The sequence below is a fragment of the Mycetomoellerius zeteki genome, unplaced genomic scaffold (assembly GCF_001594055.1).
Source record: "Mycetomoellerius zeteki isolate Tzet28-1 unplaced genomic scaffold, Tzet1.0 scaffold707, whole genome shotgun sequence".
Classification (NCBI taxonomy): domain Eukaryota; kingdom Metazoa; phylum Arthropoda; class Insecta; order Hymenoptera; family Formicidae; genus Mycetomoellerius; species Mycetomoellerius zeteki.
In genome coordinates this window covers 137,851-163,155 of record NW_017257728.1, presented here as the reverse complement: position 1 = coordinate 163,155, position 25,305 = coordinate 137,851, and the positions used below count along the sequence as shown (strand labels likewise).

At 33.5% G+C, this 25,305-nt stretch overlaps 1 protein-coding gene across 1 annotated transcript in view; it reads left to right on the top strand.

Annotated features, from left to right (window-relative positions):
* The window catches only part of SK (small conductance calcium-activated potassium channel), a 192,898-nt gene that overhangs the window by 56,843 nt on the left and 110,750 nt on the right, over positions 1 to 25,305 (top strand). Inside the window, exons 3-5 of the mRNA XM_018458200.1 lie at positions 4 to 143; positions 6,561 to 6,831; positions 21,884 to 22,093. Of these exons, the coding sequence (XP_018313702.1) occupies positions 4 to 143; positions 6,561 to 6,831; positions 21,884 to 22,093 (621 nt within the window). The remainder of the gene's footprint in view (positions 1 to 3; positions 144 to 6,560; positions 6,832 to 21,883; positions 22,094 to 25,305) is intronic.

Sequence of the window (25,305 nt, the reverse complement as noted above, 5' to 3'; positions counted from 1 at the left end):
CAGCCGCAGGTGCAGCAATCGCAGTTGCAGGCGCAGCCATCCTACCGGTCGTCCAGACAGTCGCATCAGTACAGATGCAGGTGCGACCGAAGGGATTCCCTTGCGCCCACCTCGGCCCTTCATTTGGCCCGCAGCGTCTCTAGGTAAATTTTTTGAGAAAAAGGGAATAACGATCAAAAACGCTGTTTTTTCACTTTTTCTCTTTCTGCACGGAGAGAATTTTCTTTTAAAATTTACCCTAAAAATATGGTAGTTGTGGTACAATACAATATTTTGAAGATTTTTACCATGCACTTCAGTAAAATTGATCAAATTTATTTTATACTTTATTGTAGTTTTATCAATGAATGAGAGAGATTTACATTAAAATTCTTCGATTTATGAATATTGTCCCACGACTATCATATTTTCAGGATAAACACTAAGAAAAAATTCAAGCATTAAGAGAAAAGAGGAATTCTCTCCGTGTGTATTTACTTTTCCTTCTTTATAGTATAAAATAGCAGTAATTTAAATTACTGCTACTTTAAGCTATAAAAAGAGAGAAATAAACATTTAGAAAAAGCGAGTATAGCGACTATAGCGTCGAGTGTTCAAATATTTGATTTTTTTCTTTCTCCATCATATAATATCGTATTCCGTGGGTCACAGTTTAGTTTTCTCTCATTACGTGAGCTAAACATACAATGGCCTTGACCGCATAAAGGAACATTCGATACGACTTCACTTTTCTACTTAATAGAGATGATATAGGCACATAGAAATAGTCGTTTCGTGTGCTTGATCATCAATATGGTAGTGGCATTTATTTTTCACGAGACAACCGCCGTATCGCGCGGTTTCACATGTTTGTTAATACGCGTACCTGGAAAAAGTACAGCCATTTATTCAACCGAAAACATAAAAGCACGAGCGTAGTTTTACATATCAACGTGGTTAAAATAAGTAAATATTAGATTTGAAGTAACGAATATAAAAGCGAAAGAAAGAATTCTGATACTGTTACTGCGAGCAGCCACATTTATACTTTTCAAGAAACCGCTAAATTTGATATCACCACTAAACGACAGTTTGCAGAGCGAAATGAAAAGAGATTGAACGTTACTCGTTTGAATGACGACCGCAGCTTGTTCATACGTGCACCGCAGCGTGTGCTAAAAATGTACCGTTTCTTTATGCAGTATTACTTACATTTGCATTGCATGACAAGCAATCTATGAGAATTTAGCATGTGTCGAAAGAAAAAAACGACAGCCGTGTGGCTTTAACACGCATTCACACAGAAAGTTTAGACTATTCGTGTAATTGGCAAAGTTTAACTACTCCGCGAGCATTAGTCGACCGCGCCATTGTAAACTTGCGTTTGTATGTAACGGAATCGGGGCAGATAGTTTCGGACGGTTCTCGATAGGGAAACGCGTGCACGAATCTAGAATTCGTTTTTCTCGTTCTCGACATTGCTTATGATTTCGTTATGCCGTCTTCGTATTATTTATTCATTGGGCACCGATACGCTACTCCCGATATACCACTGGGACGGTGATGGCCCAGGTGTAGTGTATGCATAGACGATTTCCGATATTCATTGCACAGCCAATCGCGAATATTATTCAAATGTCACGAAATTTATGACAAATCGAAATTACATGACAATTCTGAGTTGTGAAAAGTGTTCTGAATCAACCTTAAAAAAAAAAAAAACAGTTTTATATGCAAAAGATCACTCCCTCTCCCGAACTTGTACCCCCCGCAATCATATGGAAAAAGTAGTTTCAGTCAAATTGGTTGAAACTGTATTTTATAACGATATAAGATGCTGATCGAAAGTCTTCATAGCCACAATCATAAAAAAACGAATAGATTTTGTTGTAGCTAATTGAATGTTGCTGTTTTGGGTCTAATCGGACCGAAAAATAATTTTATCTATAATTTAATTCTTTTTTAATTGTCTAAGCATATAATGATACATGTGTCCATACATAGTAATGTCATACTAATGGAACAGCTATCGATACATACATATCGACATACATTCACATTACTTTCGCATACATTGAGACATGAATTTCGATAGACATGCGTATGATTATATAAATATTTAACTGTATAAATACTTACACAATAAAAAAACAAACTATGTGCAGATAAAGATACTCTTTAGTAGTGAGTAATTAAACTCAAAATAGTGACTTTCAAATGGTTCTACATCAAAATCTGTTTATTTTTTATTGTGCCTTATGGAGATTTTTGATCATTATCTTATAAACTAAAAAATATCACAATTTCAGCCAATTTTATAATGAAATCACTTTTTCTTGTGATTAGTTCTTTATTCAGAAATAATGACAATTATTTCTCAAAATAAAGACTATCATGTCCAATTATCTTTGACTTTACAAACCTTGACGATGATTTTCATAAGCAAGCTTTTCTTTCAATAATGACGCAATAATATACATACGATGTAACATAGGCATGCGTAAAAGAAATAGGGAAGCGTTTGCCCCCTTTAAATTTCAATAAGAAGAAATTATTAAATTGTGAAAATCATTGGCTGCATTCAGCAGAAAAAATAGCTTTGCAACTGTTGTAAAATTCTTTAATATGATTGGCTTATACATTTAGATCCAGTAAGGAGCTAAAAAAAGATCATCGATAATTTCTTACTTAGATTCTTTAATAGCTTCACTGAAGCAGCGATTTTCCGACGAGAACTTCCCGGCTTTTTCATTATTAACTACACTATACTCTTTTAATATCTTGAATGTGACATTAGAAAATTTGAAAAAAGCATACAGTTTTTTTCTGATTATTATAATTTGAATAATTTTAACAATGAACTATGATATATTCTCTGGAGAGATAAAAAAATTCAAAAAGAAGAAGTTAAAGAATTAGTAAAAGAAGGCAAAACTTTTTCCCCATCAACGAAACGTGCCTTGTATATTTCCTTAGCTTAAACGTGCACAACGAGCACCATTGAAAGGTGCTCGTTTTTCAATAGATTGAAAATCTGGTTGCAGTTAACAACGTCGCCTCAAGAGTATTAATTTAAAATATTGATGAGATACAATTTAGGAGACCAGTATGCATTCAGCAACTCTCTCCTACTAAGAAAATGGTATAGCAACAATTAACAGTAGGAAATTATTTTACTATGGCAATAAATACACTTTTATTAAATCATGATAGCTGTAGTGTTAAAAATTTTATTTTCCGTGTGTATAAATCTGGAAATAATTTTATTAGATTATGAAAATAATTATGTAAGACGCTTACATAATTATATACGCTTAAGTTGATTGTTAGAGTAACAAAACTTTTTGCAGTATTGCTCATCATGCTTGAGTTTTTACGTAATTATTTTAAACAAAATTATTTCCAGATCTATATTTACCTGCATTTTTTAATATTTTAGCAAAATCCCTTTTTCTGTGCATAATAATCATTTTTGGAGAATGATTCAGAATTTTTTTTAACAACCCAGTATTGCTCTTTGCTTCAAAAAAAGATTTTTTTTATATCTTTCTTTAATTTGTTTTACGGAATGATTAGCTGGGACAGTCGTTTCTAAATCAAGGAACATTGTATTTATGGGAACATAGATTTTTATCTCGGCCAGGAGAAGACAATCTATTCGCGTCGGGAATGGCTGGAGTCGGCCACTTTTATTTAAGTGCGCCGGCAATTCACCGGGAATCGCCATTCTCCCAAAAATGCGTCGCTCTCGGAAAAATGTAATGCCTTTGTTTTCTTGAACAAGGGTCGTCGAGGCAAAAGAGGCTTTCTCTCTTTTGCCGATCCGGAGATTTCCTGGCGCTCAACGCCATCGCGAATTTCTAGGATGATCACGTTCATCGGGTCAAAAGTTGAGCTGGTGAAATTTTATGTCGTCCTGTAACCTCTTCGGAGTCTGGGAAACGTACACTGGGGATTGCTACGGGTGCAGAAACGGCATATAAAAAATGGCATTGCCAGGATTTTCCGACATGAAAATCGACGCTGTTGATCTTTCTCAAATCTTTTCATTTTGCGTTGAGTTTTCCAGCCATCGTATTCGTGGCTATTATAACTGGTTAAATTTATTATATTATGTATTAAGCGTATTCTCATTTCAATTTCTACCAGACACAGAATGACGTTAAATTGAAAATATAACTAATGTATTGTAATGTCAAAGGATGGTATACAAGACACTAGAGTTACCAAAATATAAATTGAGATGTCAACAGTTATATTCTTACATGAGGATGAAAAGACTACAATAAAATTCGACAAAACAGACTTTAGATACAAGAATAGTAAAACTTAGATTAACTCCAAGTTTATTTTTGTGTCAAGACACTCATTTAAGTTTTATACTGCAAAAAGTTTAATGTAAAAGAGAATTAAAGATTTGTTTTCTGAATGATTTTGTATCACAAAATACATATAATTTTTCAAGTAAGATTACAAGGTCGAGCGTCGTATTACAGCTGGTATACAATATTGATATTGAACGATATCTTATTTGTTTATCAAGAAAGTTATATTTTTGTAAATATATCTTTTGTGTAACGTAAAATAAGTATCTTGGGAGCCTTGAATAAAAGATTCATGCTTATCTTAAGAAGCCATTCAGAAGCCAGGAAACTTCAATTTTCGAACTTTAGTTTTCACCGAAGGTCGAAGTGTGCAGTTAATGATATCTCCAGATGACAGGCTTACCACCTGTCTTATAAGCCGAGAGCTCTTGACTTAAAGCGTCTCTAGATAGAAAGCTATTCCGAATATATTCTACCGACATAATCAAATTAACGTCTAACCAACAAGGTTCGCTGGAATCTCGCGCAATAATTTCATCAACAATTTTATGTTTACACTATATATATTTGGAATACCCTAGAAATACCGCATTCCATAATCTTCATGCTTGCTCTAAACATCTTTGAACTGATATTCCTATAAAAAAGAAAGAACTCAAGCTATATGATATTAAAAGGTTAAATAATTCATTGAAAATGCAACTTTTGTTAAAATAAAGTATAGTTATAGTTAAATAAAATTTTATTAGCTATTTGCTGGAATTCGGAGAATTAATTTATAGTTCTCATTCGAGTAAGTTCTCATATATTAATTCGTAATTTTACTTACAATTTAGAAATGGTCCGATACCTTGGGGTTGAAATAATTATTATTTCCCACGTCTGAAGCTGAAAGAGACCTTTGAGACACCAATCGCACACTACCAATTTAGCGGTGAAACAGTTTTCAGTGAGATTAGTCCACGGACGAGTGGGCCATGTGCAATATCGGATCACGTATTTGAAACTATCAGTTTAACTTTATAGTCCATACCAGCCGTGAAACTATACCAACCGTAGAATTTCAGATACCATAAACGACACGAGAGCAGCCATCACTGCGCGCAGTGGTATCGTATTTTAGAATCAAGTTTCTATCTTGCCTTTCTCTCCCTATTTAATATTCTTTCACGATGTCAACTTTATATAATTACGTTAAGCTAAAGTTGTTAAATATTACACTCAATGTTAATATATGGTTCGAAAATAAAAATTGAGAAAACGTTTTCAGAAAATGAGAGAAATGCGATATTAAAGCTAGTTACGGAAGTTAATTTCATTTTTTGTGGCAGACGACGATAAAATCAAGTAACCGGAAATTAATGGAGTTACCAACAGTAAAAACTAAGCGGTCAGTTTTTAACTCTTTGAGGGGGATGGATAAAAATATTCGTGATATAAGTTACTTTCTCTCTCTTTCTCAGATATGTATAAAAACATTATTTTTTTCTTTAGAAGTATTAAAATACAATTAATACACTGCACTGACAAAAAGAGTCAAAATATTCAAAGTAAATGTTATTTATGATATTTTCTTTGATATTCATTAATTATAAAAACATTTGACTGTAATAATGAAATACACATTATTGTGAAATATATCTTATTTTCCTCATTAATTAAATTAAATGTAAAAAACAGAAATGGTTTATTTGGGATAGGAATAAAATTTTATTTCGCCGCTTTTAAATAAGGATTTATTTAAATGAAATAAACATTATATCCCACAAATAAATTTTCAAACGTCTTTTTCTCAGTGTAGCATTTAATCGATTACCAACAAGGTTATTTCTTCTGAAAACGGGGCTAAATCGGATTATCGATCGCTGATCCTCAAAGAGTTAAGCGTCTCTATAAACGGGTCAGGTAAAATTCCCAACTAAGTTAAAGTATCACTTCGGATTTCGCAAAAAAAAAAAGGAAAAATCGAGTCTTAAGGTTCGTCTACAATACAGTAGTAAGCTTGGTTTAAGAAGTAAGGGTAAGAAATAAAATTAATTTATTTCACTTACGCCTACATCTACTCTTACTTCTTAAACCAAGCTTACTTGTATTGTAGACGGGCCTATAAGCGTAAATGAAATAAATTAATTTTATTTCTTACTCTACTTCTTTAAACCAAGCTTACTACGTGTATTGTAGACGGTGAGCCTTTACACCTACTCTTACTTCTTAACCTAAGTTTACTACGTGTAATATTTTTTGTTGTTTCCAAAGAGAGAGCGTGAAGAGTGGCCACCACTGCTGCCCGTGTCAGGCGCCGCCGCCGCCGGTGTTGGTCACTACGTCGCCCAACGCCCGCATAATACGGCAGAGCTCGCAGCCGGAAGCGTCCGCGTGTTGTTGCTCCGGCTGTTGCTGCCCGCTGCACACCGGCGCGGCGCCGAGCGCCGCCTCTCTGCGGCAGCTCCGCGAGCCCGGCGATGGAATCGCAGGCATCGCCGCGGACTCGCTGCGGATCAATGGCGGCATACGACAGTTCCGGCAGGTAAGCCGCGACCTCCACCGTTTCTCGCGAGCCTATAAACAGTATAAATGCACATAACCAGCTGCTTGGTGCAAGAATACCGCAACGACGACACGCCTATTAGAATTTGATCTAGGAAGAGGCGCGGCGCGATTACCTTTTCTTGAAAAGCAAAAAGAGAAGTGAATTAGAGTACTACATTCTCGAAACTACTTTCTGATAAGTAATAAATCTTTTTGAATAAGTCGATTAAGTCCAAATCGCATTAAGTTATAAATTTTGTGAAATTAAAGAAGGAAGAATTATTATAATTCTTGATTACTTTTTTAGAAGAAAAGATCAATTCGAACAAAGATTTAGATTAAAAGTTGATTATTCATTAAATTAAATATGTATTAATCAACATACAGAATATATATTTATAGTACATCTTCAATAAACATCTGATATCAGGTTGAGATCGATAAAATTTATGTTTTGAAAATATAGGAAAATTAACTAAAATTAACTTAATTAATTAATTAAGAGTTAATTACTTCATTAATAACAATGATCCAAACAGGGATTTTGTTTCACGATAGGTATATATTATATCTTTAACAAGCATTTTGTGATAAATAATAAAATAACATAATAATGGAATAAATACATAATTATGCGAATTATTAAGGTAAAACAAAACATGCAGAATAAATATAGGAATAGAATGCATATTTAAAGAAAAAGAGAGAAAGAGATATAATAAGTCAGCAACTATATAAATAACGACTGTACGAGTTTTATATGTAGAATTAATATACATATATAGTTGAACAAACTATTTTATAGTTGCAATAATTATAATAGTGGTAACTACACAATCAATGTATGAATGTATATAGTTAAATAAACTATTTTATAATTATTGCAACTATAAAATAATATATTCAGCTACACACGTCAATTTTACATATAAAATTGTATAGTTATTACTTCTATAGTTATAACTTGTATAGTTAATACAGAGTTCGTAACTCAAAATACTATGACAAGAAAGTTTTTTTTTTTCGAAAAATTAAGTAAAAAGTTGTTTGTAAACTTTTATTTTAAGCAATAATTTTTGAGATACAAGAATTTAAATATGATCAATTGTAGATTACGTTTAAATAGCCACCTGTGAGTATTGGTCCTGCCAGCGCCCTGAAGTGCGAATTTTGGAAATGGGACAACCCTATGCAGTTGCTACCACTATGTTTTTCCCTGAGTGTAACATAAGATTCCTCGAAATTTAAATTCGGAACAGATGGCTAATTTAATATCATGTCACCGTTACATGCGCGGGGTGTTATAGTTTGGTATTCTTGCATCGCAGACGGCGTCACCTGTGCTCAGCACAGCACAGCCGAATCTACCCATACATGTCTCCATTTGTCCGTCTCTTTTCTTTCTCTCTCTCTCTCTCTCTCTCTCTCTGTTTCTCTTTCTCTCGTGTGTCCATCATTTGTTTTCACTTCCTTTGAATTGGTTAGTTCTTGGAAGAAGGAGAAAGAGAAATGGTTGTATTTAATTGGTCAACGGTTTTGTTGAGTAAGAGCCGGAGCAAACCGCGAAAGAGTATCTCATTGTTATCTAATCGTCTTTCCAAACGTAAACTAAAAATAACATTCAATGGAAACGTTTTCTTCCGGTTTTCTAGTTCTTTTGGAATTTTTTTAGTACCATCTTTTTCTTCCTAGATTTTAAATTTCTTTTGAATTTCTTTTGGCTGTCTTTTACGTTGGCGCATAGAAAAAAATAATTTAAAGACGACTAAAGAGAAACTTCAAAGATTTCTTAATTCAGCCATCGAGTAATGATTCGATAAAATGATTGTAATCACTACAATTTGTACAAAAACAATTATTACTATATGTTAACAATCTAGATTTCTCTTTTTCTTCCTTTCTTGCTCCTGCAGCTTGTCCTCCGTCGCTCTTCGTGGTTCTCTCCACGCATGCATTTCCTCTGCGTGTGTATGTTCTCGTCTCCTCTAGTGTGTCATTGTTTTACCAATGTGTGTCAAGTTATTCAATTCCTTTATTGGTGTTTCCACACTCGTTACATTCCTATTCGAACGTCATGGCTATGTTCGTGGGTGTCATTTATGTGTCAAATGTGTCTTGTAACATTTCGCTTCTCTTTTATCGTTCATTCGAATTCATCCCGGTCTCCTCAGGGAGACAGATCTCTTTTCCTCTTCGTTCTCCAGCGCGTCCCACTCTCGTTCACCTTTCCTCCGTCGTTGGGGTTTTAACGGCGTAGGCCCGGCGGAATCGTAAAAGCGCGACGCGCCAAGGAAGGATATACAATGTCAAAGCAGGTTGTATGGGATCGAAATATAGCGTGTGTACTTTACGAGATAGTAAATTTACGTTGCTTCCATTATAAAATGAAATTCGTGGCGCTGTTTCCATTCTGATTTCGTCGCTGTATCTGTTATGAAGGCTTCGTGATTTATCACGGCATGCGATAAAGGGTTGTTTGTTGAGGTTTTATATGTCTCTTTCGTTTTCATTCATTAGGTTGCTTTTTATAAGTTTCCACGTGTAATTGCGGTTATATTGTTTCGTAGCAAATTTCGGTCTTCATCCTAAGATCGAGAAATACGCAAAATCATTAATTCATGGATCTTTGAATTCTTTTATTTGAAAACTTGTAAACATAATAATTCGTTAATTTATGTGTTATTTCAACAATTTAAATATTTGAATTAAAATATCTAAAAGAATTTTCTGGGTTTTTATATTAATAACACGATATTCGGGAAGCGTGTAAAAGTCAATCTCACAAATACATAAATATTAAAAAGAAGTGAGAATTAAAAGATCTAAGGATTAAGTATTTTACAAATTGGAAGAGATTGGGTTGTTGACCTAAAATTTAAAAATAGATTCAAGATTTTTGTGCTTAGATCTTTTGATATGTAGTTAACGATGAATTAATTACTTGCCACTGAAGATACAAGTCTGCAAAGTAACCTTTATCGATCGGAACTCGCCTTTCGCCATCTAGCGGAGGGTGGAAAGAACCAAGTGGAGAACCACCCTTAAACGCGGTAGCTAGAGAATACCGGCGGAGAACAGAGCTATCGTTTACTCGACGTTCGATACACAGCCTGCTGGATTTTTTGCTTCGTTGTGTAGAACCCTGATACAGATGGCAGTCGTTGTAAAAATTGCCCTCTTAAAGGGATTATTGAGTTTGACCCGCGGCGACTTAATCCTTTTTTGACCACTTTGTAGAACATATTCGTAATTTTTTAAATTTGTGGTAAGAGATATATTTTAATGTGAAAAACCTAACAAAACGAGCAGTTAAGTATTCCCGTTAGCGAATTTTTTTAATACCTAACTAAGCGAATTTTGAAAAAAGATAAAATAAAATATTTATTTTACGTTTTTAAAATAATTAATATTATAATTTTCGAGATTACATATTTTTGATTAATCCAAATATTGCAATGTCAAAGTCGAATTTATCTCATATCTAAAAAACAAAATAATCTCATACTATCTCAATTTTGAAAGAAGATAAAATGAAATATTTCTTTCCACATTTACACAAAGTAATGAATTTCATAATTTCCAAATTAATATCTTTGATTAGGTACATCAAATATTGCAGTGCCAAAGTCGAGTCGTCTCATATCTAGCATCAATCATTTCTAATCCTTTGACTGCCATACGAATTTTTATAATCCGTCTTCTGGCGCGCCATACTATTATTTTTTTGTACGATATAATTTTAAGTAAATTTTTATATTAAAATATATTTTTCAATAAAAATGTTTTTAATAAAAGTCTTCGACAAAGTTGACAAATTTTCCCAAAATTTACAAAGCATCATATAAAATTAATGTAAAGTGTTCTTGATTTATATATAGCAGGTAGGAAATGTATGTTAAATTAATATCAAAATTAATGTAACGGCATCTTGAACTCATAGATGTGTATCCAATTAAATACACATATAGCAGTCAAAGTGTTAATCAGACCTGGCATTAAATTTCTTCTAATGAAAACTCGCACACAATTTGCACGTTTTTCTTGTCTTTTCTGGGACACCCTGTGCGCATCAGTCTGGCTCTATTTTTTTCCTGACTGCATTCATAATTTGCTTAGCTTCTGAGTGGAAATCTTCTCTCGGATGAGAGCGCAAATCAAAATTTCCGTCATCATTAAACGAAATTTGCATTGTATGAGAAAGGGGCTGGGATGAGGAGCGGTTCTCTCGCGACATTGTTAGTTTAATTATGTTTCCTTGGCGCATAGAAACACGTCTGCGGACTAAGGCTTCCGTCGACGTTTTTGGCCGATAGCCAACCAGAATACGAAAATGTCCTCATGCATACCATAGAGATACACCGCGACGAGAATCCCTTGACATTTTCCACGAGTTGAGTAATCGCTGGGAAATATGAAACTGGTCAATCGAATGCATATACGATATCCGTGTATACAAGTGATGCGTGTGATACTGTTGTTTACAAACGTATACTCTCAATCAAACAATCCTGTGTTGTTTTAATCAATATTGCAATATTGTATTATTATTCTCAAATATTAAAAAATATAAATTACTCAAACGTGAAAAATATGTCACTTATTTTTATATCGATACCGTTCATAAATATTTATTTTTGAATTATACAATGGCAACGAAGTTACTCGCGCTCGTATTGTTTCGAAGCGTATTGTTTTTCTCGTGAAATACCTCAAAACCGTCGGATATCTCACCAATTTTGATGCAAAATTACGATAAAACATCGCGTTCTAAACCGCGAAAGGATTAAGGAGAGAATATCAGCAGAAAAACGAAAATGTCAGAGACTATTTGGAACAGAGCATGTTCGTGTAACGTCGCTTTGTCTTTGCGTTCTTTTAACATGCGATGAATATATTCGTTTTTCGCTCGTTATCATATTTTTAATTATAACAAATTTAAACATATAGACAGTAGCTGCAAAAATCGAGTTTTCGCTCGTGATCGTATTTCTGTTCGAAAACGATGTTTCCGCGATTCTTCGCAACGCGAGGTTTTCACGTTTTCGATCTTCTTTCTCTTCCATGTCATTGCTTTAATATAAAACTGTTCACAATGCCAGACGTAGACGTTTTAACCTAGTTTTGTAAGATGCACTAGTTTGTTGTTTATTTTATTTTTTTATCCGACACGTTTTATCTCAGTTGCTTTTTTAAGAATTGACTATCACGAAATTTTTTTACATTCTAGAATTTTTTCTTTCAAAATACGTCTTTTAGAAAAAAATTTTAGATATATAACTGTTATTAATATTTACAAATTGTTTCAATATAATACCGAATATATAATTACTCATTTTTTCAATATTTAGTGGTGAAGTGATATCATATTATTTATAATTATATTGTTTATAAATTGATTATAATTCCATATCAATTCATAATCAGGTTAATTAATCTACAGACTGTAGTTTGATCGTTATTTATTATTAAAAATGTTTAATATTTTAAAAATTAATATTTTGAAAATAGTTAATTATTTTTTATTTTTTCGACTGACAATTAAATATTATTTTTTAATGCTTGTCTAAATTAAAATAGAATTAACTTTTTATACGAGAATGGTAATATTTTTCGAATAAAAATTATTAGTTTTAAACGCAATGTGGACAGTAAACACCTTCAAGCGGGTACGTGCAAAATGCATATCTGCAGTGAACATTATGACTGGCGCGGTCGTGCCTACGTGTCGGAATGTATAACACTGCATAATTTGCAGACTTTTTTATTTAACGACTGGGAAAAGGTATATCTTGAAAGTGGCCCGAAGCGCAAAATTTTTGCTAACTTTAATGAACGGCACTTACGCGATTACATACGGTTACTGGTTGCATTCAGATCCGTGTAGCATGCCTTCACAAATTACTTTAATCAGACACTCAATCTATCTTTAGATTCACGAAGTAAACTTTAATTAATTCATGCTGGTACAAGCTCGTAGAAGTAATCACTTGCGCGTAAATTACCTTTTTCAACTACATTTGATCTTTTGGATAGAATTTAATCTTTTAGTAGTTTTCCTAATTTGAAAACATTTTTTGATAACGCTTAAAAAGTTATTCCGAGAAACTAATTAACCTTAACCGAAATTTGTCGTGTGACTTTTTAACCCTTACATGGGCATATTTTTTTCACTAGATGAATTTTTATTAATACTTGTATTTGTATGTTTTGTTGGATCGCTGATTACGTATCTAAAGTCAAAATTTAGAAATTCAAAATGGCAGATCCAATATGACACGAACACACAAATTTTTTATACACAATTGGAAAAAATGTGTTGAATTTAACATAAATCGCATGTCCCAAACGGTCCACTCAAATTTTTGAATTAATTTTACACAAGATGAATATGTTAGAAGGTAACACAAATATTATGTAAGAGAATAAATACAAAGAAAGATAAAACATCGACACAGTTTGTAAACATATCGTGGGAATATATTTTTTTCAGAAGATCAACATTTATGATATGTTAAATTAATACATATTTCATTCATTTGTCTTAGAATTTACGTTTTAAAACACAATATTTTTATGTCACTTACTCATAAATTGTGTCATTTTGACACTAAGAAACATTGAATATCAATTTCATAAAAAATCTTTAAATAACGTAATCACATTATGTTAAATTAACACTCGAATATGTTAAAAAATTCAACACAAACTATTAACACAAACGTGAGTGGACCGTTTCCAACACAAATATTACAAATTTTTTTACTGTGTATCAGTGATTAACTTCTCTAAACTTACATTTTTGTCAGTTTGAAAGTTTTCTTGATAGCTAATTGTTACTATGCAAAAGTAATTTTTATAAAATATTTTGTTATTTATACATAGTAAATCGCTTTTTGTTGAGAAAGAACACCTTCAGTATTTTCAAATATTCCAGATTTTTTATATGAAAGACATGTTTAAATTTACAGTTTTCAAAATTTTAATATATGCAGTCCAATTAATTCGAGAAAATTTTCGTTTTTTGCTTTAATTTGTTTATATTTAAAAGCATATTATTGCTTAATTTATTAAAACATCTCTAGAAAATGATCGTTTAAGTTTTCAGAAGTACAAATTATATCAATATGTGTATATTAATAGTTAAACATCAAAGATACATTAAAAAGATTGAGAAGTTAAACGTAATACGTCTCATTGCTCTGTAAAATTCCACTGTAAAAGCTAATAGCAAAGACGTATAACATTGAAAATCCTTGTTCAACTTTCTAAACTTCCGTCAAGCAGAAATCGATCGTGAATTAATCGAAAGAGAATGAATGGAACAGAAATGATTCCATATACTAATCTTCATTAGTTAATTAATCACCGAGCAAGTTGAGGCACTAAGTGCGACGAGAAGTTCGACTTATACCAAGAATAGCACGAGAAACTTCGGCATCGGTTTTTTATTTATCTCAGGGACGCTCCTCTCATTATGCGGGATTAAGCACAAAAGATCTGGCCGCAAGCTGCCCTCGCGGGACCTGAATCTTTCATTGCGCGTGTTCCGCATATATTAGTTCGCGGAACTTTTAATTTTGCGCCCGTCCCGCAAGGATAATAGCTGGCATTTGCATAAGGATAACTTTCAGCCGTTTCGCGTTCCGAACTATTTCGCGAGATCACCGACGTGGATAGCCACGTGTCCTTAATCGACGGAAAAATTCTAACGAGATTGCAGAATGTAAGATGAACCTTATTCCTGGGGAAGAACCAGATGTATTTAAATTATAAATTACACTGTTCTTTAACTAGCAGCAACTCTCCCTTGTATTTCTCCGTTGTGACTTAATAATCGTCGATCTAAAAGCGTAAACGTTAATTGGGAGTTGATCGAATCAGTTTACGTGCAATTATTTCGTTTATAACATTAATACGCTTACACCATAGCCATTAATCTGGCTTAATTTAGTTCGCAATCCGTAATGATCATATATCCTAATAACCAGATCTTTTCTCTCGAGACGCATTACGTGCGAAGAGGCGAACGAAGAAATATTACGATCGGAACTCTCAATAGAATTTGCGGGCTGCCATTTACTCGATTCTGAGTGGTAAATTGCCGCCGCTACTTTTCCCTTCTTCCCGAAAGCAGATCGCTTTCGAACTGCAGCGGCTACCGTGGAGAGAGTGCGGATGGAGTTAGCTTTCTAACCCACACTTCTTTTACGTGCTCGACCTCAACTTCGTCGATCACTCGATTGGTTCTCGATTGGATCTCAGAAGATTTTCCTCTTTCCCGGTCGCGTAGAAAACTTCGTGTACGTTCGCTCGCAATTTTGCGACAAACTGTCCGAACTTTATCGTGGGAACGCGAGTGGACGGTCGGTAATTAGCAAGCCGCGGCTAATTAAGCGACGAGAAACTTAATCAATGTCTTAGTGTCTTCATTCCAAGCGAGGTTATTACGTGCATTAATTCTGCACGTCTCGTGGTAAACCGGCGCAAATGCAAAAAAGTTAGCAGTAATTTTTCATCGTCGGGCATATTGCGAATATTAATTGTGACAAAGATGGAATGTCTGCAGGATCATTTGTACAAGGGAGATTAATTGTTTATTTAGATTTTATATAGGACTGCGCTTTTGTGTGGAGTTATTAATCAAATACGAATTAAATGAAAATTGAATGCTTTTACAACAAGAGTAACTAGGATTATATATGCGGATTCGATTTTGATCGTTCGCAAGAACGTGTGTGGTTGGATGTTGAGTTTTCTTTTACGTTACAAAATTGATTGCTAGCCTTTCAGCTCTGAAAAAAGTTCCAAATCATGATAAAAAGTGATTTGGTCCCTTCGATGAAGGTATCACCCTTGGGAAAAACCCATAGGATGATCACGCGAACGTGACTCGATTCTTCACTCTGATGTTCCCAATTCTGAAATAAGGATATGGTAATGTTGCTCGTCGTTTTATACTTTTCTTTCCTTCGATGAGATGTTTTCTTCAAAAAGTAAATACTCTTATAGTTTATATTAATATTTACATCAGTTTACAACTAAAAATTATTTTGAATCAAGCAAGGTATTACAGATTTTTGAATGCTGGAACGATGTTACAAGTCAAATTTCACCAGCACGTTAGGTTTCAAAGATAATTGAGATTTAGGAGAAACTGAAACGAATCGGATCAATTTTTATTCATGATAAAAAAGTAATCAAAAACGAATTTGGATATTAAGTTTTAATATAAATTCTTTATTTCTACAACTTTAGTTTAAGTTTTATGTACAAAGTAATACATAAACATTTCTTATTGCATGAAAAAAAAATAAAAAGAGGAAAATTGAGAGATTAAACGAAATCACCAGTTTACTTAACTGATTTGACAAAATATACATTATAAAAATCATTATAATTTGCATAAGTTTCAACATTACGAAGTTGCAGAATTCGTAATTTTTTAAAATCGTGATTTTATGTGAAGGAAATAATTCTTCATACACTCACGATCTCTGCATTTATATTGTCGACTGACATTGAATCACACGCAATATAGAACTGTTATTTTCTGATGCAAATGAAGCGCGTAGCAATAACAGGCATGATAAAACAGCTCGTTTGAAATAAAAAAAATAACAATATTAACGATAAATGTCAATTTGGTCCCAAAATTTATATTTATTCGATTCGCCTATAATCTGATTTTCTTCGATCTGTCCTAATGAGTTAAAATAGCTTTTCATGATTTTTGAATTTTTTTAAAAAAGTTCAAAAATCATAGAAACATTAATAACATTATTAAAATTCTGATCAGAAGCTATAAATATATTGTTCATCCCCTTAAAAATGCACTTTTAATTTCAATATCTTACTTTTTATGTTATAAAAAATTTAAATGCAGAAATTTGATGAGCTATCAAATTTTCGCTTATTAATGCACATCAATATCATTCAATTGATTTAAAATCAAAACTAAATAAAAAGTGGTCAAAACTTTTCACCGCCCATGTAGAAGGAATTTTAATAATTTAGATTTCTAATGTTATAGCAAAAGTTTTTATTGACACAATATTTATTCAATAAAATACGTAACGTCGAAATTTGAATAATTAGATAAAAGAACATAATTCTTTGTGACTAATCCAATCTCAAATAGGTCAAAAGGTTCTTGATTCGCAGAAAGAGTACGATGATTTCATAATCACTTTGCCTGATGCATAATTAAGTTCTCACATTTTCATACTGTGACAACGAATGGATTTAACTTGATACCAAACTTGCTCTTCCGGCGATCAAAGGGTTAATCACCAGTGCTTCGTCTCACGCACGAACGGCGGCTCAGCCGGCGCTGCAAGGGCCGATAAGATTAGAGATGCCAATCTATTAATCTGTCATAATTCAACGTCTCCGGATTCGACATCGTAAATCTGCGCGGCGTGGAGAAATTTCAGGTGAAATTTCTCCACGCCGTGAAAGTATTTCTTACCCTCGACTTCTTCGCGTGGATCAATCGGCTTGCCATTTCCGGGACGATCTCTTCGACGTCACATTCGCACATTATCCTCTCTCTCTCTTTCTTTCTTTCTCTCTCTCTTTCTCTCTTATTTTCTTCCCTTTAACCTCATCGAGCGTCTCCGAGTATCTCCTCAGCGTCGTTTGTTTCATCCCCCGAACCAAGCAAACAACCGAATCTTTAGTCTAGCCCAGTCTTTAGTCTAGCAACCCTTTAAGCCGGTTTACACGAAGTCAGCAGAGAGGCAAATCCGATGTGAAGATCACTCCTTTGCTTCTTGAAACGAGCAACTAGTTAGAATTGGCGTATACTTGAGAGCGTTAGTATCCGAGAAACGCAAGCAACGCGAAACAATCTTTCAAGTTTGACAGAGATTAAGAGCGATGACAAGATTCTCGAGGGTACACCTAGCCAGAGTCGAACAAATATTGATGGCACCGAGACGAACTTCTCAGTCAAATTGAGACTTGTCAACCTGTTCACGATCTCGCGAATAGTCGTTCGGACGAGTCAAGTGAGATAGGGTAAGGAGGCTCCTTACTCTTGAGATATCGGCGTAACGAGAGAAAGTCGAGCACACGATTCTCCTCGCTATTACAAGGGCTTTCTATTCGTTTGCTTGCCCAGCAACTTGTCCCCTACTTGACTGGCTCGTTGACTATAAATGTGTGGTAACTAGGCGTGTGTATATTCCATGGCTGTGACTGGGATATACTCAGGAAGACAACAACGAGCCCATCCGCAAACAAACCGATTCGCGTATAGACCAATATCCTTCCAGGATATTCTCGCTATGCATGTCGGCCATGTCGCTGCACCGAAACGGATGACTTCCTGTGTCACGGTAAATCATTATAAGTGCACGCGTAGCGAACAGTCGATGTAATTGGAACCATATGCGAAATATCTATAATATCTACGCTCAGAGAAAAAACAAAATAGTTCTAGCGACTATAGGCTACGTTTACACCGTGCGCTTAGTCCGCGACCTATACGATAGGTGTCTTTGTTTAATATACAGGTTAAATAAGGACATCTATTGTATAGGCCGCGGCCTAAATGCACGGTGTAAACGTAGCCATTATGTAACCATTTTGAGATTTAGTATGTGCGATTAATTTTATGATATCACCAAAACGAAAATAATGCTTACAATTAGAACTATTAAAAGAGTGATAACGACAAATGTAAATTTACAAATGTGAAATTACAAAAGTAATTTAATATTTGTGACTACGATATATGTATAGAAATTGTTGATTTAATGATATTAACATTATTTCATTATTTATGTAAACAATTAAATAATATATATAAATATATATACAAATATTAAAGTTAAATAGCAAAGCACCCAAATACTATAATACATATAATTATGTAGATTTCTCTCTCTCTCTCTCTCATAAAAACATAATAATGTTATTTTATTTTACACGATTTATACATTTTTCTGAGATGAATTATTATGCTAAATTAACATACACAATATACTTTTATATTTTAATATATTTTTCGTTAATGTTGCTATTTTACATTATTATCTTTTTTATAATCCATCTAAGCATATTTATTGTAAGTGGTTAACATTATTATGTTTCTTTGGTTTATTTCTTTAGTTTAATTTAATTTTTACAATTTATCTATTTTTTTTATCGCAAGTTTGCAATATTGTGATATATAGTTGAAATAATATTTCTCTTCTCTGTTTCTTTTTAGTTTCTCTAGTTGCTAGTACTATTTTTTTCTCTGAATGCGATAGCGATATTTAATCATATTTTTAGTATTTTTAATTTATTGACGTTTGATGGTACATGCAAAAAATAATAACTAATTGAAAATAATCTTGCAATGACATTTAATGAATAAATACGTTTTACTATTGTTTTAACAAAATGTTATTTATTTTATTAATAGTGTTATTGAATTAACACGATTATTTTCAATTATATACTATTTTTTAACTTTTTAAGAACGGAAGTTTTTTTTATGAAAGACTTTTTGTTTGTTTTCTAAGAGTTTTTGGATCGCTTAATTTGATTCTGGCCTTAGAATTTTAAAATTCAAAATGATGGATCCAATTTATATCGCATCAAATTTTAAAAAAAGAATTCTGATTGTGGGACTCGGTTTTAGACAATTTTTAGCATCCCAGTGAATTTGAGTGTGACCTGAAAATGTCGAAATTCGAAAAAAGATAGTAATCTCCAATGAAAGAGGAATTTATGTCAAAGCTCATTTATAATCAACGTTTGGAAGTCATTTACTAATTGTTTATAGAGTTGATAAACATTAAATGAAGCAAAACTGAAAACTTGATGTTATTTATGTTGGCAAAATATTAAAAATTTTTTTAATCTCTGTTTTACGATAATCAGATTTTTTTAAAATTTTGTTCGCCATATTGGATCCATCATTTCGAATTTTATATTTTTGATCTCAAATTGAATTAAAGTACTATCAAATTAATCTACAAGTTTCATGAAAATCGAGCGAGCAATTTACAAAATAAAATAAGGTAGGCCATCCATTCACAAAGGGTTAATGTATATATATAACATAATTTTTTAATATACATATATTTCGATCAAGCGTGTTAAACGCGTTAGAATTCACAAGAGCTACAAACGGAGATTCTCTCGGAGATTCTCTCGAAAACATTGATTTCACTTATTGATGATGTACTGTATGGAAATTCGAAGTTTGGAAAATCTTGCGAAACAAGATGTCATCAGGCAGTTTCGTCAACGAGGGCGCGACAATTGCTGCATTTCCGTCGTGTTATGTGCTTGTTAGCGTTTGTCACTTCCAACTTGCCTCTCTGCTGATCTCGGTTAGACCGATCGCTGTTAGTTTAGCAGTAGCGCCGAGCTAGCAGTCGGCGTAGATGATGAGTGCTTGTTTAGGAGCGACGGAGGTAGAAAGTCGCGCGGGCGTCAGGGCGAGCTGAGATACGGAGGGAGATGAGAAGAGATATCTCGGTAACGTGGGAGAGGGATCGTCATCTGTCTGTTATATTTCTGGGCTCTCTCCGGTTGCACCAACGTTGGTTACCGCTAACTGCGGTTGGCTAAATCTCGTCTCTATTTATCTGCGTTATAGCGAGAATAATCCAGGAAGCGGAGAGTGGATGATAAGAATTAATTAATGATTATCTCCAGCTCATCTCCAAAATCTGTTCCATTATAATCAGTTTACACGAATTTAATTATCACATCAACTTTTTTTTATTTAAGATATAGCTGAGTTATTTAGGCAGAATTTTAATTTTCTTCCATTTTTTAAACAACATTGCTTAAGCAAAACTGATAACACTAACAATAAATTAATTTCTGTACATTATGATAACATAGCACAATCTGATTAAGTAAATATTTCTTCTTGGTATTGCAATCGTCACTACAATCTCGTAAAAAGACTTACTAAATGGTTAACCAAGTTTAAGTGCATCTGGCATTTAAGCCAGGGTTAGAAAATAACTCGTTGCTTGTAACGAAGTTATAGTGAAGATTACTTTTTTTATAGTAACTATAACTTAACTTCATTCGTTTCTTTCCATCTACAACTTAACTTAGTTACATTTTTTTTATAACTTGTAATTAATTTAATAGTTTTTTTTATGTATTTCAAACTTATTCGTCAACATATGGGCTGACCAAAATGAAGTGTTGAATGTGAACAATCAGTGATTATTTCTTGTGATTGGAATATATATTTATTCTTGATAATCATCATATTCTGCAGCTATATCTGTATTAAGAATTAAGCTAGAAGCCTTTTATATGAACACTTATTATTATATTGAATATTGAGCTCATAATTTTGTAATTTCAAGTATTATTTTATTATTAATATGACATTATATGTATAACTGAATTTTGTTATTAATATAACCGAATAATTTGTATAAATAGAATAATTTAATAATGTTGAAAATACATAAGATTCTTATATTTGAAATAGCAATGCAAAAAATTAACCAAAAAGTAACTGAAAAGCAATGGCTCATTATTTTTTAAGTATTATAATTGTAACATGTTGCTTTTTAAAATCGGTAACTTGTAACAGTAACTAGTTACTTTTTGAAAGAAAAAACTGTAACTGTAACTAGTACTTTTACAATACTTTCTCAATCCTTAAGCTTAATTACATCGCTAGGCCTCAAGCTAAATTTTCTTTGTCTTTGTTGTAGTTAGGGTGAAAATGTAAAAGGGATCAGAGAAATCTAGAAGGAGAATCAGAATTAATCATCAAGGCCGTTCTTGTTAAGTCTAACGACATTATCCTGATCAAGTTTACCGTAGTTGATATGTAGGACAGTAGATCTCTTTAGTCATCGTAGTTAGGCCTGACACCAGAGAACCGACCGAAGTTAGTTTCCACGATAACCGTTGGTGCAACCGATCCCGTGTCCGTCCACGACCACGTGTCTGTATAATGCTATCTTGCACTTGTGCTGTCTGTCACGTCGTCCACGTGCACCGCGAAACGCTCGCGAGCAGGAAGTGGGTGTATTAATTAACCACGCTGTTATATCGGCATAACGCCAACTCAGTTCCCGTGGTGGTGCAAGTCGTCCTCGTCGACGATGGCGGCGGTGACGGCGGCCTCCTCCATGGCCGCGGCGTCCGCTGGCGCCGCTTCTGGTACCCAAGGCGGCCAGGGCGTCGTACTATGTCCACGTACGCTGTCGCAGGTGCGACGGACACGACTACGCCGGGCCCTCACCGAAGCGACCGCTGAGACCGTCAACTACGTCAAGACGGTGGGAGATGACGATTTTTCGCTATCAAGCCCTATTATGCGCGTATACCGGGTGTTCCAGATTTTAACGTCCCCTCGCCACGTTCAGTCCTCGCGACCTTGAATTTTAACGCTTCGGATAAATCAGATCCTATTTCACTGTTATTCTAAATTTACGCATTAATTAATAAAAATGTTTCCTCATGTTTATAAACGCTCGTGATAAAACTTGTCTTTATCACTGTTCCGTTTAACTGCCCCTTCAATTGTATTAATTTGAATATACATATATAATGATTCGCGATTGTGAGGGAAACACGCGATTTCTGGGATACCCTGTATGCGAATATGCCTTGCATAACGTATGCACATGCACGCACAACGTGACTGTACTTGGCGATGATATTAGCAGGAACGTTCGACGAGAATGTTTGACACACCCCGTGTAGACGTATTAAATAACGACGTCTAGTAGAAATGGTCAATGCTATGCTTCTGCGCGAGCTTCCCTTTTATGATCTTTCACGCCGGACGCCATAATTTCATTTACGTGCACGTAAAATGTGGCGAGAACTGCCACGGACAGTAATTCACAACGTATGAAAGGATAAAAATGTATAAATGCCATAAACAAAATTTTGAAAGACAATTGTCCTTCAATCCATGCAGTCGTATATTGTTAGTGATCGAGTATGTTAATTCGATAAATCACTGTTTTTCTTTTTTTCTTGACATTTCCGCACTGAAGAGACTTCTCACAAATTTGGAACCGATTTAATTCTTCTTGAAATGTTATTAAAAATTTTGAAAATTTAAGAGATAGTATCTTTTATATCAGCTCTTTAAATCTAAAATTTATAATTCATAGCATCACAAAATTTAACAGGGACGGAGATATTTTTGATATATTAAATTTTTTGAAAAATCTAAATACAGTTCTCAAGTATACAAAAAAATCGTAAAAGTTTTGTCTAAAACATTTGTTACATATCTCACCGTTTCATTAATAATCAATTTGAACCAATTATAAGCATTAGCTTCGAAGGATCATTTCACCCTTTAAGTCTTAAATTAGACCAATATAAAAAGATACGTATCTCTTAAATTTCTTAACAACATACATCAAGGAGAATCGAATCGGTTCCAGACAGTTGTGACAGTCTCCTTGTGAGAAAAAAGTGTACGGTATTTGTCTATAATTGCTTGGTAAAGTGTGTAATAATGATTAGAAACTCCATTTTTATAGATATACTATAATGTTCTATGCTAAAAAATATATAGTAGATACCGATTATAATTTATAGTCGTTTCTTGTAACTATAATTGATAGTCATTTATGATTAAAAACTTCATTTTTATAATTATTGCTATTGTAATATTTTATATATAAAAAAAATTGCACCGACTTATTTTTACGCAAACTATACTTTTTTGGTATATAAAATATTATAGCAGTAATATAACTATAAAACTAGATCTCCTAACTCTCTCTCTCTCTCTCTCTCTCTCTCTCTCTAATTATTTTACTATAATTATAGTCATAAATAGGCTTTTCTCTCAGTGCGATATTAGAGAAATTTTTCATCTGAAAGTACATACATTACATTCAGTAAATACTAAAAGTATAATATTATATTATTATTCTTAAACAGTAAAAATGTATCTTTAAATATTCTAACATGCGAAAGCTTACAGGAACGCATAAAAATGCAAAGGCCGTGTAAAAATGAAGGCGCCTGCAATAAAATCTCGAGAGTTCTCACAAGCTCGGTTCGCGTTAAGGAAAGTACATCTGGCAAATATTGATCGTAACAATCTGCGCTTTACGTCGCTGCACTTCTCGCGTACGGGATGCATTCCCGTAGTAAACGGCGAAACGGACGCGAGAGACGGAAAATAAAATAAAATCTCCTCCCTTAAGCGTATATACGGACGAACGCCCCCGTATGTACGCGGTCGGTCGCGGAAATCTCGTCTCTTCGCGCGAGAGACTTTTGGTAACACGGTTTTGGTAGCTAAGAACGCGAGTTGTCGGAAAAGATTGCTCGACCGAGCGTCACGCAAAAACTTTCACGAGTTCCATTTCGCCAGACGCATACAAAATCCTCTCCATCTCTTTTCTTTCACAGACGCCGACAGACTTTCTTTAATATTGCGAGAATTTTAAAGTTAGCGCATGCAGCGAACTCGATGCATATATATATTTCTAAATATCTCAGAAGACACATAAAATGATACATCATATTGCAATTTTTATATTATAAAAAATTGTTTCGCACAGAAAATTTTATACAAAACTGCAGCTTACGAAGAAAAATTTTTTAATTAGTGTATTCTTCTCAATTTATTTTTTATCAAATTTTATTCATATTATTGCGTTACTTGTTACATGAAAATATTTAAATAATAATAATAGTTCTTTGTTATCGCACGAATTTTTGTATTTAGATAAAGTTAAACGATACTGCTCTTCACGCGCAGTAAAACGTAAAAAAAAATGGCGCCCACATTGAATTTGGAGTCGATCCAACAATCCAACAATGTTAAATTCCCGAACACCGCGCTCGTCGATTGTTATGTCTAACTCCGAATGTACGTAGCTTTTTGATTTTTATCTGCGGATTATATAAAAACGCTTTCCAATATCTGACCTAGCGTAGTCACCGTAAATATTTCAACGCCAACTTTCCGCGCGCGTGAGTAACATTTCACGAAATCGTTTCTACCTCGGTTAAAAATGTGTAAAGAAAATCGGCAGATTTATTAGGATATATTTTTAAATTCCACGTACGTTGATTTTCTAATGGAATTAGTATAATCCTAGTATAATCCGTTCCAATTTTCTTTTTCAATTAGGTTGATAACATTTGATTCAATTTACATATTTTACTCTTTCAGTATGTTCTTTCGAATTTTAACATTCTCGATCACTAATTTTGGCATAAGGATAGAATGCAAATTGTGATAATTATTCATTTAAATTATTAATAAAAATTATAATCTTACAGATCCTTCACGTTACAATGTACTTTACTTTTTAATTAATAAATCAGAAGATTCTAAAAATTGCAAGTATAATATTTTCAATATTGTTTATACTTAAATTGTAATATGTTAACAATGTAATATATACGTTGTCAAATTATAACTACATCGCTACGAAGGTAATGTTTAATATGTTATCCAACAACAGAGTATGTTGCCCGCGACGTATGCGAGTGCTTTGTACCGGAA